Source organism: Myotis daubentonii, chromosome 16 (assembly GCF_963259705.1).
Source record: "Myotis daubentonii chromosome 16, mMyoDau2.1, whole genome shotgun sequence".
NCBI classification, from domain to species: Eukaryota; Metazoa; Chordata; class Mammalia; order Chiroptera; family Vespertilionidae; genus Myotis; species Myotis daubentonii.
Genome location: NC_081855.1, coordinates 32,465,679 through 32,482,386, shown reverse-complemented (window position 1 = coordinate 32,482,386; position 16,708 = coordinate 32,465,679). Strand labels below are relative to the sequence as shown.

Here is a 16,708-nt window from a genome sequence, read left to right as displayed (position 1 = left end):
TCGAGGGAGGCAGAACTGTCTGTGAGCGCAAAGACCCTTTCCGCTCACCTGGGAGGCGGGCTTTCTGGCTGGAAAAACCAATGACTGGCAGGAGGGTCCTGGGCTCCAAGGCCTCCAGCTCAGGCTCCCAGACCAGCTGTCCTGTTGTTACGGAGGTTGGGGCCAGCGGCCGGCTTGCCTCTGTTTACCGGCTTCTAAGGTAGGGATGCTGGTGGCAAAGTCACAGAAATGCTGTGAGGCTCTATACCTGGCAAGAACTTGGTGGAACGTGAGTCCACAGCTACGCACTGGACTTGCCTGGGGAGCTTTCACTATGACTGAAGACTGGGGCCCACCCTGGTAGGTTCTGATTCGATGGGTTTGCAGTATGGCCTGGGCACTAGGAATCTTCAACACTCCCCAGGTGATTCTAACATGCAGCCAAGTTCAAGAACCACTGCATTGCCCTGGCCAGTGTGGCTCAGTTGGCCATACATCATCCCATACATCAAAAGGTCATGGGTTCGATTCTTGGTCAGGGCACATACCCAGACTGCAGGTTCGATCCCTGGTTGGGGTGCGTGCAGGAGGCAACCGATCAATGTTTCTCTCACATCGATGTTTCTCTTCCTCTCTCTCTAAAATCAACAAAAACATATCCACAGGTGAGGACTAAAAATAAGTAAATTTTTTAAAAAAGTAAATAAATAGCTTATTTAAAATAATAATTAAAAAAAGGACCACTGCATTGCTCCTATCTCAGAGCTGATCTGGTCCTCCGCAGCAGCTATGAGCAGGTCCACCTGCACTAATGAGTACCACCCAGAGCCAAACCCTAAAGCAGTGGTTCTCAACCTGTGGGTCGCGACCTCTTTGGCGGTCGAACAACCCTTTCACAGGGGTCGCCTAAGACCATCCTGCATATCAGATATCTACATTACGATTCATAACAGTAGCAACATTACAGTCATGAAGTAGCAACGACAATAATTTTATGGTTGGGTCACAACATGAGGAACTGTATTTAAAGGGCCAGTAGGTTGAGAACCACTGCCCTAAAGGTTTAATCAACCACACCCAAGGGGAAATCTGACTCTAGGTTTTTGGTTTCTGTTTTTTTTTGTTTGTTTTTGGTTTGGTTTATTTTTTTAACCAATACACAATTTTGGAACGATTTCTGCCCGCTCATTGCCTTCATGCATAAAAAACAAAACAACAAAACAAAATAAATAAACAAACAAACAAACATGACTGCTGTTTTCCAATGTATCCCCACCAACCTGCCTCATCGCTTGGAAGTCCCTGGCTTTCTCTAGCCACTCCTCTCAGATCTAAGGCACTGACACTGTCACCCTGTTCACCCCCAATGACAAAGGGATCGAGAGCTTTGGTAACAGAAGCAATGCAGAGCTATAGACTGAATGGTCCCCAAGAGCCCTTCAGTCTGAAATTCTTTGCCAACAAAATCACCCAGCTCTCCGTGGCAGAAGCCTGACTGGAACCAAGTCTTCCAATTCCCATACTTCCTTCGATGCTCTTATCCTCTTCCTCTCCCAGCTCCCCCCCCCAGACTCCCCCCTTAAAGCTGCTTATCACCCTTATCTGATTAATCCACCAGGCACCCCTCCCCCTAGGAAGGGTAAGGAATATGAGAGAAGCTTCTGAGTTGTTTCCATCCCCAAAGCCAGGGCACAGGAAGACATGGGCCAAATCCCTGAACGCTGGGTAACTTTCCAGCAAGTCATTTCCAAGCCTGGTTTGTTTCTCTTCAAGCCAGCTGAGCAGGGAGACATCAAAATGTCTGCAGCTACCTCAGTGGAAGGTTTAAAGACTATTTTGTGCACCCAGAAAAGGCAAATAACATGGCCAAGAATACGCAGCAAAACTGGACAAGGGGTTTTCTCCAACATCAGCCCATGTTCTCTGGTTTTGCTGCTGTGTTTCTGGTCTTTTTTTTGGAGGCTGGGTTGACATTGCCAGACCTTTCCCTGGGTAGGTGCCTAGCTGATCCCCTGAATCCAGGGCATCCTAGGTCCTGTGTGTCTGTGAGGCTGAGCCTCTCTTGCCCTCAAGACCAGGAAAGCTGACCCTCTGCAGGCCACAGTCAGAAACAACTTCCAGAAAAAGGGGGGAAGGGGGCTGGGCAGCCTTTGCCTCCCACAGTAGGCTCTACCGCACGCACACAGGTTTGCATTAATTGTTTACCACATACCTGGACAGACCATTTTATTAATATTAATAAGTAACCAGGAACAAAGGGCCTCTTTATTTTTAGCTCTAATTGCGTAGTAATTACTCATCTACAAAACAAATGAGCCCCTGCTCCTGGTTGCCATGGTACCAGGAGCCCAGCCTCTCTCTGCAGGACGATTGGCCGAGGAGCCCACTGCTCCCGCCTCCGGCCGCGCCCTTCCCCAGCCATTGGCCTAAAGCAAAGCCCCAGCAACTGGGCAGCCAATCACCTCCCAGGGCTGGGCTTCCCAGCGACCTTTCAGATTCAGGCCTCACAGCTCACAGGAAGGGATGTTGACATCCCTCTGGAGAACGTCAGTCCAGCCCAGAGAGGCTCTCCCTTGCTCCATCACCTAATTTCTTTTGGGCAGTAGCTAACTTCCTCCAGTCTTGTTTTGGCTAAAGGCTCCTTTCAAATAATCATCTTTAGGCTGGCTCTCTTACGGACCACACCTTCTCTGGGCCTCCTTTGTCTGAAAGGATTTAGGGACCAGAAGTCAGATTAGAAATGTCAGCCAAAGCCAGACAGCACCATGACGTTAAGTCTGCAACAGCAGAAGCAACTGAAAAAAATACATATGCCACCAGAGGCCTCTTGTAAATGAGCTTGAGTTCTCTTCTCCCCCAAGGATATGGAGAATCGAGTTGATGGCAGCGGTGGTTTTTTGTCAAGTGTATGTTTTAAAGGTGCAGAGCTTTGCTCAGGCATCACAGGGCTGGTATGACGGAGCTCCGTTGACAGTGGCCCAGAGCACAGATCTGATGAGACAGACCTAGACTTAAATCCTGTCTCTGCCGCCTCAGATACGCTATCTAAGCCATGGTTTTAAAATCTTTAAAATGGGAATGATGGTGCCCACTTCATAGGGTTCTGAGAATTAAATGGGATAAGGCAGTGGACTTGGCACAGTACTTGCTTCACTCATAATACGTCTGAGTGATTAATATATTAGTATTATCATTATTTTATTAGAATTGGCTGGGAAGTGTCTCTAGCATCCTATCAACCATATGCAAGAGATAGTTCTCTTAAGGAATCTCCCGGGTGGGTGTGAATTTTGAGAGCTTCCAATATGTCTGGCAATAAATCCCCTAGCAGAGTGGTTCTCAACCTTCTGGCCCTTTAAATACAGTTCCTCATGTTGTGACCCAACCATAAAATTATTTTCGTTGCTCCTTCATAACTGTAATGTTGCTACTGTTATGAATCGTAATGTAGATATCTGATATGCAGGATGGTCTTAGGCGACCCCTGTGAAAGGGTTGTTCGACCACCAAAGGGGTCGCGACCCACAGGTTGAGGAAGCATATTTAACCCGGCCGGGCTGGGTTTCTGACCCAAAGCCCAGGACAGTGCCTGCCACATATAATCATTACTGTTGCTATGCTGAATTAAACTCCATGGCAGATGTACCCTGGGTCCAGATCTAAAACCTACGTCTGGAAGTCAGGCCGTGAGGTCCTAGAGCCGGAGTCCTTGGCTGGCACAGTGCTGGCAGCTCAGACATCCTGCATTCCTGCACATGCACGGCGTCCGGGCGGCAGGCGGGTCCTGCATGAACAAACACGGCTCTTCCATGGGGCTGCTTCAGGGAGGCCAAAGACTGGAGGTTCAAGTCCAGGTTCTTCCTCTTTGACCAAAGCCTCGCTCCTCAGGTAACCAGCTGTGTGATAAGTCATGTAACCATTCTGCGGCCCAGCCTTCTCATAAAAACAAACCTGTAAAACCAGGCCCCAACTGCCTTCCTGCCTGTCTCATGGGGTAGTTGCAGTAACAGACCTAACAGTCGAAGCTCAGCAGAAACGTAAGGAACCACAATGTACCAGGCATGTGCTCCTTTGCTGATTCTCACCAACATGGGGTTGCACCAGCTTCGGGGCTCCTAGACTCTGCAGTGCTCCCACCCAGCCCAGGGTGCAAGGAGGGGGTCCCTCTATCCCTCTCTCTTGTGCCCTAAGAAACCATCTCACTTTGCACTCCTCCTTCTGAGCCACCATGAGAGTGGGGACCCAACCCGCTCCGGGGGCAGGCACGGATGGATGCGTCGCCCACTGAAAAGAATTCCACTGATTTAAAAGACCATTAATATTCCCCCACCCCACTCACTTTAGGATTAACTTATACTTAGGTCTGGGCTTCTTTGCTAGTTGCTAATTGTACTAGAGTTGATGTATCAAGTGCATGGCTTTTCTATTACAAAATTATTGATTAGAGTTGATGTATTTTATCCTCAACAGGGTTGGTCCGAAAGCCCTTGGAAAATGAATGAGGCTGAGGTCAGGGATGGGTGGCTTTGCACGTTATTATAAACTCACTGGGGTTACCGAAATCCAATGCTGGACTCTTTAAGGGGAAAACCCTGGCTCTTCCAGAAATGAAGACCGTAACGACACACTGGAAAACAAGGGGCCCACCCCCGGGTCAGAAGGCAGTGGATTGGGAGATACGTGTTCAGAAGGTCTTTCAGGTAAGTCTGGCTGGTTGCTGCGGCTGGTCCCAGCGGGTCCCAGACGGGCTCTCGCTCTGGGCTACTGCGCTGGCTGTACTCCACAGATGGGCCATCGTGGGGTCAGAGAATGCTTGCTGCTAGCACAAGGGAGTCTGGATGGGAAAGCGGAGATGGTTTCACAGCCCCCTCCCCGTTCCTGGACACTGGATCCTGCTGACGGAGGGGCAGGAAAGCCATCCTCAGGAATGAAGGCTGGGCACGGATCCATTTCCCGTTTCCAGGGAAGCTGACGGTGCCAGAAACAACGCCTCCGGGGAAACAGCGGCTTCCAGGGGAAGGGTCTGGATTCTCAGACCAGTGAAGGGAAGAAGCGCTATCTGCCTGCATACTCCTTGGTGCTTGGCACAGAGCAAACCTTCAACGCGGGCATGCTGAAAGCAACACCTGGGAACCCTAAAGCTCATGCCGCAACCGATGCAAATAATTCCTGGATCCCTCCAGCCACTGGAGGAGTGTGTGTGGGACACCACCGTGCACGCCCCTTAGCGTGTCAGGCAGAGGACGTCACTGGGGACACGTAGAACATGCTGAGCCGGTGGGATGGGCAGGCCTCCCTTGTCAGATCTGCTCTCTTCCCCAAAGCATTTTCTTTTATGGCTCAAGTGAAACTATTCTGCGCCCCATTTGAATTTTACTTTTGCTCCTTTTAGCTGCTGGAACAGAGACTCTTAGGATGTTCAGTCACAGGACAGCAAAGCCGTTTTCTGAGCAGAGCCAGACCTGGGATTTAGGGCAACAGGGGAGATTTCCTGCTCTCTCTGCCTTCTGTCCCCACTCTCTTCTCCTGCTCTCCAGCCTGGGTCCATCTGCAGCGTCAGCAGCCCAGATGCCCACAGTTCTACACCTTCCCTCTGCCCACGCCCCACCCTCACGGCCACCCCCACCCCCATGCAGGCGGAGCCAGAAGGATGGCACATTCCAGATCTCCCTCCCCGGGCCTCGGGCCTCGGCCCTCATTCTGGGGTTCACTAGCCTGCTCACCTCTGCCCCTCCTCCAACCCCCCCCCCCAACCCCCCGACTGTGCTGGCGACTTCCACAGCCCTACTTCTCTCCATGAAGCTCCCATTTGGCCCTGTCACTTCACGCTCTTGGGGACTTCACGGCTCTGTGAGTTCCTGGGCTACTGTCTCCCACCACAGATGGGGACTCCAAAGGCTCTGAGAGACCTCTGGCGCTCCTCAGTGACTGGTTGCCACAAATACGGGGAAGGCGGTGTGTCCAAAGATGACTGCACGTGGCCCTGAGCTGAGGGCAAAGGCAGCAGGACTGGGAAGTCTTCCTGGGGAGATGGAGAAAAACCTGCCTCCCCTCTGATAGTTACAGCAACGCCCCCCCCCCCCCCCGCCCCCTCTGCCCCGCTGCCATGCCAATACTCTCCATGCTGGCATGGTCCACTCTCACCCACTCGCCCCACCCCTGAGAGCTCATCTAAAGGCTCTCCTTCCCCTTCACCTGCCAGGAGAACCAATGCTGACCTTCCCTAGAAGCAAACGCATTCCCTGCCTTCACACTGAGGATCTGAAGATCTTGATCCCTGCCCCTACCACAGCCACTTCCCTCCACCCCAGGGAGGAGACCACGTAGGCAGGGCTGCCACACGGACCTGTCTCCTTGAAGGGCTGATGTGAGCTGGCAAAGGAGCAGAGGGCTTGGAGGGGCCTTGCTGGTAGCCCCTCAGAAGGAAGCAAAGATCTGCTGTGTTCAAGAACCATACGAGGAAGACAAGAAGAGGAAGAACTGGAAGACTCCTTCTGATCTGGTTCTGTTCTCTCTCACTATCGTTGGACACGTGACAGAGGCCTCAGTTGGGAAGGCTAGAGCTGAGGGTGGTGACCCAGTTCTGGACTGGGGGAGCAGGGAGTGTGAGGGGAGGTGGTGGTGGCTGATGGCGAGAACATGGATCCAAGCCCCTTGGCGACATTGAAAATATGGAGCCCCTTCTCTTCCTGGCCCCCCACGCTATCCTTCAGACAGCCGTGCCATGTGGCGCTGTCAGAGACCCTGTAATATCAACTCAACAATGCATGTTCTACAACTACGGCTACAGCTACCAGGACATCGACTACAAGGCATGCATTTAGTTCAGTCCCACAGATACATACACTCTAAGAACAGGCAGGGAGGTGTGAAATGTTTTACTGGACAACAGGTGTTTTGGAGTCGTAACTAATAAAAAAAAAATCGAAAACGAAAGTACAAAAAAAAAAGACATTTCTCGAGAGTTGGATATGAGTTTGTTTCTTGAACTGTTTCATCTGAACAAGCAAAAACATGCAAACCAGCTGGTACTAACAGGAAGCTGGACACTGAGAGAGGATTAATAGGTGTGGACAAACCTTCCCGCTGAGCGTGCTCAGAAGAGTGTTTGAGAGGAGGTGTGCAGATCCTAGTGTAAGAGAGGCGGGAAAGTATGCCTCAGAGACACTCTCACCGCAGCCCCAACCAAGCAAGAGAAAAGACAACAGAAACGTGACTCTCACACTCACCACCGTCAGGAGCTCATGTTACTACATTGGGATAAAGCTGGCAAGTATAAAGTACAGTAAGGGGTCCTGGCTGGGGCCGGAGGTGGGCGGGGGAGGGGGGGCTCCGAAGCTCTAAGATTGATCCACGGGCCCACCCGTAATGCCACCCGGAAATGAAATAGCTGCCAATCCAAACCACTTCCCTCGCCCATGGGGGGAGTCGTTGGCAAACAGGATTGAGGTCTGGGTGGGACATGATGGGGCCACGGGAACTGAATGAACACGATCAAAATAAACAAACAAACTCTTGACTGAGTACAAGAAAAGATGACATTTCAAACCACCGGGTGAAGATAAAAGAAAAGTGACCACTGATAGTGAAGTTATCTAGGAGTCGGCAGGGACCTCCCCTGGTGGGGTCACCTGCGCCCCGCTCACCTCAGGCCCTGGGTGAATTAGGCAAAGGCGGGCAGGCTGGCCCAGAGGCTGGCTGAGGTGGGCGCAGAGCTCAAGGCCCCCTGGACCTCCTACCCTGACACCGAAGCCCTGACCGACTCCAGCTGCCAACCTGAGCCCAATGGAAGCTGCTTCCTACCCCCATGGCCTCGGCAGGTGCTTCCGCCTCAGGAGGCTCCTCCCTTTGTCCTAATGAAACAAACGGCCCAAACAAAACTGTGGGGCTAGGAAAGACAAACGTAGGGGATGCCTGCCCCCTGCCCCAGGCCCGAGAGCCCTGGCGCTAAGTCGTCTGCCAGTCCAGCACGGCACCAAGCTCCAGGTCGGTGCCCCACAGCGTCTCCCTGAACCAGCTTCTTCTCAAGGGGATGCAGATGAACTGTGACTCCCTCAGTGGCCGAGGCTGCTGGCGCGGGCGCTGGTGCTGGCTCAGGAGGCCGAGGGAGCACCCCTACCCTCTGGGGAGGAGCTGGGATGGGGTGCAGGGTTGCAGGCATGGGTGAAGGGAGAACCTGACAATCAGTCCTCAGTGAGCCCCCGCTGGCTGGGCCGATGTGCGACCCCAACAAGTCTGTGTGGCCCTCTCACACTTGTGCCCAAGTGCCACCGAGGGGCCACTACAGACAGGTAAATCGTGGGCTGTCCGCCAGGTTCGGACTTCAGATCATTTTTAGAAGAGGGAGGGGGTGGTCCTTACAGGCCAACATTCACTGAAAGAAAGAAAGGCAGAGATCTTCCTTCCCCAGCCCTGTAACCCTGCTCCAGGTCCGAAGGAAGGGTAGAGGCGGGCCACCCTGTCTATACATGGGCAGGTGCCCTCCACCAGGGAGTGTTCCAATTAGGTGGGCACAGGCTAGCCATGCCCCTTGGGCACAGCCCAAGCCCCCAACCCCAGGCAGCGCTGTGGGGTGCCTGTAGCTTCCTGGCGAAGCCCGCACTCTGGGGGGCGACACCTCGGAGTTGAGGATTTACTCCTGCTCTACCAGGCTGGTGTGGGGCAGTGGTCGGGGCACACACTCCTGAATAGAGTTCACTAACAGTGCAGCGATGAGCATGGCTGACTTAGGATGGCCTGTGGGAGACTGCGTTCCCGATGGAAATGGCTACAAATAAAACACCACTGATCCTGAAAAAACAAAAGGTGTGGTTGGAGATGGCTCTGACCTGGGGGTTAGGAGTTAGAGGGGTGGGTGGGACTCCAGCCTGGCTCTGGGTCTGTGGGAGGTGAGGGTGGCGGCAGGGGGCCCAGACCACGGGGAGACCACTCTGACTCACAAAGAACCCCATGCTGCCCTTTAAACTTGCCATGAAGTCGGGAAGGATGGGGTGGGGAGAGAGGCAGGGTTAATTTCGGGTTAAAGTTTAGTTTCATAATCCAAGTTATAATAAGAAAGAAACTGAACGGAGAAAACAAAACCAACAACACTCAAAAGTCTCGTTTCCTTTTGCTCGTCCCCCCACCAGGCACCGGTAGGGCAGAGGTTCACTCCTAAAGCACTGAAGTTAAAAATCCAAACAGAACAGGGGGACTCGAGGCAGCTGTGCCCCCCGTCCCAGGGCAAGGGGCGCCCAGGGACGCTGGTCAGAGGGCCAGGGGGGGCCTTTGGAGCCACGAGGGCGGCCGGGTGCTCAGGGAGGGCGCCCAGATCTCTGGCGAACTGCCCTCTGCGGCCCCGAGAACACCCTGGCCCCTCCACATAAATGCCCAGCGGGCGATTCACAGGAGCGCATCCTTTGTAGCTCGAGGCAGTGCCAGTTTGCATGGAACGGATTTTGACTGAGGTTTCTAATGGGCCTCGCTGTGCCAGTGTCTTGTCACAGAGGTTTGGGTTTTTGGCATTTGCCCTCTGGGCTTTTAATGCCCCATTTCCCGGTACCCTCAGCAGCACCTCCCTCCCCGCCCGCCTGGGAGCCCTGTAACATCAAACTAATCACCCCCCTGGATGCTCTGGAGCCCAGTCCACAGGGTGTGGGGGGAGCTGCAAACCACGGTTTAGGAGGAGCAGGGACTCTAGGTGCCCAAGGGGGAGGCAGGGGAGGCCAGGAGCCTCGCTGGGAGGCAGTGGGCGTCTGGGGCATCTGGGGAGAGGACCCAAGGCCCTCCTGGGGCCTGGACTTGCCCACGGTGCCCCTGGGGAAATGCTCCCACCTCCCTTGAGGAGTTCCAGACCTCCTAAAAGGCTGGCTTTGGAGACCAAAGGGCCGGGGCAACCTCCTGGGCGAGAAAACCCTGCTTCCCTTGGCAGCCGGAGTCCAGGAGCTCTCTTGTCTCTGCTGAGTGTCTGGGAGGCAGCAGGGACTTCAGGGATTGCAGCTGGTTCGCTGAGGTCAGGGCTGCCCCCAGTTTGGCCTTCGGGAGCCCTGGCCTTTAGCCGGATCAGCAGGCCCACCTGCCAGGGGCAGCAGGACCGAGTGGACTGGCTGCTCCAAGGCCGAGCTCCCCCGTGACAACCTAGACCGCGGGCTGGGTCAGAGACCCGAGGAAAGGAGCCTTGCGAACCAGCAAAAGCCGAGGGAATGACCGCAGGTACCCGGGAGCCGGCTGTCAGGTGAAGGGCTGTCCAAAGCCGAAGAGCAACTCGTTTCTCCTTTTCGCAGTGACAGGATAATCATCTACCTTTGGTTTGCAGTCCCGTGACCGACCCTGGCTGGGAGGTGCCCTGGGTGGCAGGGCCTGGCCCGAGCCTCCCTGTCCCGCCCTCCGGGCTGTGGTGAGAGTAGGGGACAGCCGCAGCCACACAGATCCGACAGGGCCTTTACCTTCCCCTGCACACTGGGGCATGCCTGGGAGCCGCCTGTCCCATACACCTTCCTACCTGATCCTCTTGCCGCCGCCACCGCCGCTGCTGCCACTGGTCCGTAAGCCGCTGCTGGGAAGCCTGGCGGAGAGAGAGGCGCTGGAGTCAGGGGGGTGGGGGGGTTCCTCGCAGGGGCTGTGGGCAGCCCTGTCTCCCAGGCCACCCTCCCCCGCCCTCTACACAAAGGACGGGCCAGCTTCTAGGGGGACACAGATCAGTGGCTTCTCAGGCTTCTGGAAGGCACAGCAGCTGCAGGTGTGTCAGATGCTCACACACCTGTCACCCCGGAAACTGGTTCTAAAAGGCATCCTGGAGGATGAGGCGGCCCTTCCCTGGAGAGCTGGGGCGAGCTCCCTGCCACCTCGGCACTGACCCCTGGCCATTCCCAGGATTGGCCAGAGCAGGACCAGGCATGACTGGGCTGCCTGCAGGGAGCGTCCGCCCTGAGCCACAGGCAGGAGGCCCTGGGGACGAACGGGCACACGAAGAGGCACCTTGGCCAGGAGACGGCTTGACTCCAGCTGTTTTCCGAAGGCTCTGCAGGTTTGCTGGGCCATCTTAATGCCAGACTTGGTCACGTCAGCCGCATGGCTGCCTCGGGCCTAAGTGGGGGGCGTATCCTGGGGTCCTGCTGACCGCGTGTGCATGAAGCGTGCAGTGGGCGGGAGCGTGGGGCCTCGGGAAAGATGCGGAGCGAGCCCTATGGCGTGCGCTCTCTCTCTCTCTCTCTCTCTCTCTCTCTCTCTCTCTCTCTCTCGGAGGCAGAGTGGTGGGGATTTAGATCTGGCTCTTATCTAGCCGGCACTTCAGGGCCTCCTGGGGTTTCGATCAAGTGTGTTCTAGAACCTTCTTGAACGAGGCTTATGCTATCGAATACTGCACCAGGAAGCAAGGCTATCCCAGCAATGGGACTAAAAGGACAAGGTGACCCAGTGTGGCGGCAGAACATCCAGGTAAGGGAAGCGGTGGGCCAGCCTCCTGCCCTGGGCTTTCCTTGGCCACTCGATGTGCACACAGCCGGGCACTGGGACACACACAGACATACTCCCACACACGTGACACAAACAGCCTCTCCATCCAGGCAGACACTGGAGGCCTGATTCCAAGACGCATTCCCAGGGACGGGTTTTAAATGATGTGCCAGAGGCAGCAGCATGGAGCACACAGCCCCACAGAGCCTCCCAAAAAGGCATCTGCCCAGGACTGAGGGGAAGACATGCACCACGGGCAGCGAGCAGGGAGGACAGGAGGAGAGAGGAGCCATCCCCAAACAGAAAACTAGAAGCCCACTAAACTCTAAGACTACCGTCCTAGCTACACAGAACTACTGGGGGGAAAGAAGTTCAAACGGAACGAGCTACTCTAAGAAGGTCAGGCTAAGCTACTGCAAATGCCAATGAAAAGAAACATACTTGCATTTAAATATGGTAATAGGGCTGTTGAAGGGGGAAAAAGAAAGATCCAGGTGAAGTCAGTGTACACACACGGTGGACCCTGCGGCTGGACTGGGTCTCCCAGCTCCTGTGAGGACCACAGGCGCCCGCCCGGAGGCTGCTCCCTCCCCCTGCGGGGCACCAAGGAAGGGGCTCCCCCCACAAGGCCTCTCCCCATTTCTTCCGGGCAGGATCTAGGTTTCTGAAGATGTGGGTGCTGGCGAATGTGCTGAAGGAAAATACGGAGGAAGTCAGGTTATTTCTCCCTGTCCCAATTCTCAGCTCGCCAGGTCCCTGCAGGCAGAGAGCACGGACTGGAGGAGGAGGGGGGGGAGGAGGAGGAGGAGGAGGAGGGGGAGGAAGGGGAGGAGGAGGAAGGCACTGGGAGCAGCAAGGCCCAGGGATTATCTCAGGAAGCAGGTTTCCTTGGAAGTGTGACAAGGTGGTGGTGGAGGTGGGGAAAGGGTGGGGGGCGGGGAGGCAGGACTGGGGGAGGGGAGTTTAGTCAATAAAGAGACTTAACCAAAGGTCCATTTTCTGGAGTTGAGCGCATTTTGGATGAAAAGTCCAGGAGAAAGAGGAAGGGGAAAAAACATATCCAGGGAAATCCATTATCCTTAATCTCAGATAAAGGCTGCTGGAGACTGAGCATCACATTGCTAAGGGCTGGAATGTAATCTCCATCAAAAGGGGCTGAATGGAGTGACAGGTGTGAGGAGGGGCTGGGAGTGGAGGGCCACCCAGTCTGCCCCTTACCGTGAGCGAGCCCACAGCTCTCTCAGCAGCACAGGGCCACGGCGCCAGCACACAGAGTCCTCCCGGCCCCTCCCCCGGCTCCCTGCCATCCACCTGCAGCCTCACTGTCACCCTCTAACCAGCCATCTGCCCTGCCTTCAAGACAGGATTCTCCCCCGTGCAGCGCTGTTCCACCTCCTCCATGCTGGGCCACTCGGTCAGATGGTCAAACATACAGGGGCCTTGAATTCCTTACTGATGGCAGTGGTGTGTCATCATTTATCCCGTTTTAGTGGGGCTCACTTGCCAGAGCTCAAATGAGAACGTGCATTCTTCTGTTCAGCTCTACGAACAGCTGGGCCAAGCGGCTGGCACGACCCTGGTCGTCTGATCTTCCCATTTCTTCGCAATCAATCAGGCAGAAAGGGGAAAACTATTTTGCTGAAAAAACTCTCGGGGCCTCAGTGCTCTCGGTTGCCTACCTGGGACTTAGGTATTGGGAATGTAGCATGTGCCGCCTATTCGGGAACCTTGCATTAAAGAAGCAAATGCCTGGATACAAAGCAATGAAGCGCGAATGGTGGGATTCCAGGCATGGGCAGGCCCCACGCCTCGGGGAGGCTGTCATTGCTTAAGAGCAGTCAGACCCGATTCGGTCTCCTGGAGCTGCTGTGTGCCTCCAGTGGAGTAACAGAAGGCTCACTGGGCTTGGCCTCAAAGCCTGGCTCCAGCGCCAGCCTCGCCGGGTGACTTGGGTGTCACCTCTCTGTGCCCTGAGTAACCGACTCCTTTTTCCTGCAAGGAGGGTGGGCTTGCTGCCTTGGCTGGCGCGGCCCAGTGGGATGGGCTGCAAAGGGGTGAGAATGGAAAAGTTATATGATACATTTTTGGAGTGAGAGAACCCAGGGGTTCGTAACAGAACAGAGGGCATGAGGAGGGGCAACTGATAACCAAAGCTACACATTTAGATGATCATACTATAATTTAGCATGGAGGGAAGCAAACATATGTCTATTTGGGGGAAAAACACACCACAAAAACCTCGAGTTCCTGGCATTCAAAACAGAAATCTGATTTCCACACTGTTTTAGAAGCAGCCTGACATTCACAGAGGATACCGACAGCGCCGTTCCCACGGAGGCCCCGGCCAGAGGAGGGAGCTGGGAGCCGCTGCTGGGGACAGGGGTGCAGGGGAGTGAGGGCTGCCAGTGCCTGGCCCTCGGCTAGAGCCTGGCTAATGTCGCTCTGGAGAGGGAGGCGGAGAGGCCATGAGAAGGGTCCTGGATCCTCCCTGTTGCTTCAGGGAGCTGAGAGGTTCTGGGGCCAAGCGCCCAAGGGTGCTGGCACCTACAGCAGAGGGATGGCACAGAAACGGCCCCAAATATTTCTCAATGCAACTGCTGTCTGGCTGACTTTTTAAATAACATACATTTCTTTAGGCATTTAGATGGGGATGAAGGGAAGGTAGACTGTTATACAAGCTTTGCGAGGTTTTGTGACCTTTTGTTGTCAGGGAGCCTCTGTTTGGATGAAAGGGGTCTTAGAAGCACAGACGAGGAAGCCAGGGAGCATCCTTTGAAAACAAAGGGAAACTCCCATCAGAGGCAGGTGCAGACCATGGGTGAGAGCCCAGCACGAAAGGTGTGCGCTTGCCCAGATCCCTTCCGACTCGGAGGTGCTAGGGAGCCAAACGGGGCCTGCTGCCCCTGAGTCCTGAGGCCCAGAGTGGGCGAGGCCCGGCCCCTGCCCCCACGTGGCACCTGCAGCGTCCCATCTGCCACGACTGCAGCCGGGCAAGTGGCCTCGTGTGGCTCCTCTGTAAACCCGGTCCGTGACGCCTCCTCGCCGGGCTGCCGTGAGGTTCGGTGAGAGGACGGCGCTGGGTGCTCAGCACGGTTGTCTGGCACTCGGTAATGGCTTAGTAAGTGGAATGATAACTTTTATTTCTATTTTTATTATTATTGCTCAAGGTAATAACAGTAGCGGAGCTGAGAACTCCCTTTGGTGCCTTCCTATTCTAAAATCCTATTAATTTACATGACATTTCACATCCAAAGTGCTTTAATAGATAACATTTACAATTCGCTTGTGAGTGATAAGGGTATGTTTTATCTGCAGTGCAAGCTCTAAGTCTGGTGGGGTAATGTGATGGCAGGAGGCAAGAGGCTCCCAGGGGCTCAGGGAGGGCCCGGCTGGGGCGGCCACGGCCCTGGGGCGTGGTGAGCACAGGTGCGGACATGGATCCTGGAGCCCTGGTGCCTGTGCTTGGCAGCTGGACTGGTGAGCTCCGCGGCCCTCTTGTCCTGACATGCAAGGGCCTGGCCCGAGGAGCCCTGTGGCTCCTTCCATCCAAGCGGGGCCCTGTTTGCTCCTCTGCCGGATAGGTGCCTGGTTCACCCTGTTTCCAGCAGCTGGGGCAGGGCCTGTGGCAGAGCAGGAGCTTAACACTGAGGTGCTCCATGAGTCAAGGGTGGCGGGTGGACGTGGAAGAACAGATGCAAGGGGGCGGGGCAAGAAGGTGCTCCTCCTACTCCCGACCTTACCTGAATACTAGCACATGCAAGGCCAGTACCAGAGGTCAGATGAAGGAAGTCCAGAGGGGCCTTAAGCGGGTACCGCTCAGGGCTGGCCTCAGGCTGAGAGGGCAGCAGCGCCCACGCTGGGGGAGAGCAGGCTGTGCTCGCCTTTCTCTGTGGTAAGTGCCTCTGGGCAAGGCTCTCCATCTCAAAGGGGAGAGACCCCGTGCCCACTGGGTGGGCGCAGTGGCCTTTACAAAGGCCCCAACAGGGACCAGCTTCCTGCTGCAGGGTGGGGTCAGCACTCCTGGTCCACAGAGTGTTTGCCCCTGGCTCTGGAAAGGAGTGGCATCAGCTTCCTAATGCTAAAATCTGTTGTCTAGTCGTCCCACCCATGACAGTATCTGCCCAGAGAATCAACAGAGGCGGGGATGCAAGGGGTGGGGGGGAGGGTAGAGATACGTAATGCATTCATGCCTTTAAGTCTGCTGGTCCCTTGACATGGAATACCTTTCCCTCATCATCTGCCTGGCGAACTTCTATCTGTGCTTCAAAACCCCATTCAGATGTCGCCCGTTCCTGAAAGCTTTCCAAGCAGAGCCTGTGACTCCTCCCCTGTGCTCATTCTGCACACCAGTCAGACCACAAGGGAACACATCAGAACCCAGCTTGGGGCAGGTCCTAACGACCCTTTCCTGCGCTCTCAACCCTCCACCCCAACCCCCCCCACCACTGAAGGAACACGGAGCAGAGGCAGTGACCCTGTTGGATAGGGTCCCTGGGGGAAGGGGATCCAAGTTCACCTGGGCACAGGGCAAGGGTCCCTGGGCAGGACTCCTCCCCATCTTCTCAGCCTGGGGATGAGGAGGGAGTGGGGCCACACCTCCGCCTTCTGGCCTGTCCGTAGCTGTTTGTCGGGCTTAAGCTGCCCAGCCCTCAGGCCTGGCACTGCTGCCTGTCTATAATGCCACACTGAGCACTTTATGCTTTGTTGTTTTTGTAAGCTGTGACCTTTCACTTGCTTTTGCTGATGGAAATTAAAACTGAAGGGTTGGAAGAAAGGTGATTACATTCCTGCTGGTAGGCTTACTGGAGACTTTGTGAGCTGGTGATACGGGCACCTGGAAGGTGTGAAGGAAGTGAGGAGGGCAGTGCCAGGGTAGCTGGGATCTGGTGAGCACCATGCAGCCCACAGAGAGGGCAGGTGAAGTCATGTCCACAGCCTACCTCACTGCTGCCCCTGACCAAGCCGGCTGGGCCCTCTGCTCAGGCATGGATATGACACTACCCTCTCCAAAGCATTAGCTCATCCCTAGTCTCAGTAACCTGCAAGGAAGAGGACAGGACAAGGATCAATAGCCCCATTTGACAGAGGGGGAAACTGAGGCCCAGAGGTGGCCTTACTCTCCCAGCAAGCTCGAGGCAAGAACTCGGTCCCTGACTCCCCGCCTGAGAAGAGTGTTCGGGCTTAGCACCGTGCGGAGAGCTGGGTGAGGCACGCTTCCCTCTCTTCATGCAGAGGAGCTTCCAGAGGCACAGAAAGCTAATCGAGAGTGAGACCCGCAATTCCCGTCCATTCCGAT

The 16,708-nt window shown here is 55.2% G+C and overlaps 1 protein-coding gene across 10 annotated transcripts in view; it reads right to left on the bottom strand.

Moving 5' to 3' along the window:
• The window catches only part of MSI2 (musashi RNA binding protein 2), a 348,681-nt gene that overhangs the window by 18,479 nt on the left and 313,494 nt on the right, over window positions 1-16,708 (bottom strand). For 4 of the 10 annotated variants that reach the window (XM_059669570.1, XM_059669569.1, XM_059669572.1 and 1 more), the window contains exons 11-12: window positions 11,854-11,877; window positions 10,460-10,522 (exon numbers count right to left, since the gene is read on the bottom strand). In XM_059669570.1, the coding sequence (XP_059525553.1) occupies window positions 10,460-10,522; window positions 11,854-11,877 (87 nt within the window). Of the gene's footprint in view, window positions 1-7,058; window positions 7,109-10,459; window positions 10,523-11,853; window positions 11,878-16,708 lie in introns of all 10 variants that reach the window. The other 6 variants (XM_059669571.1, XM_059669573.1, XM_059669576.1 and 3 more) reach the window with 3 other exon arrangements.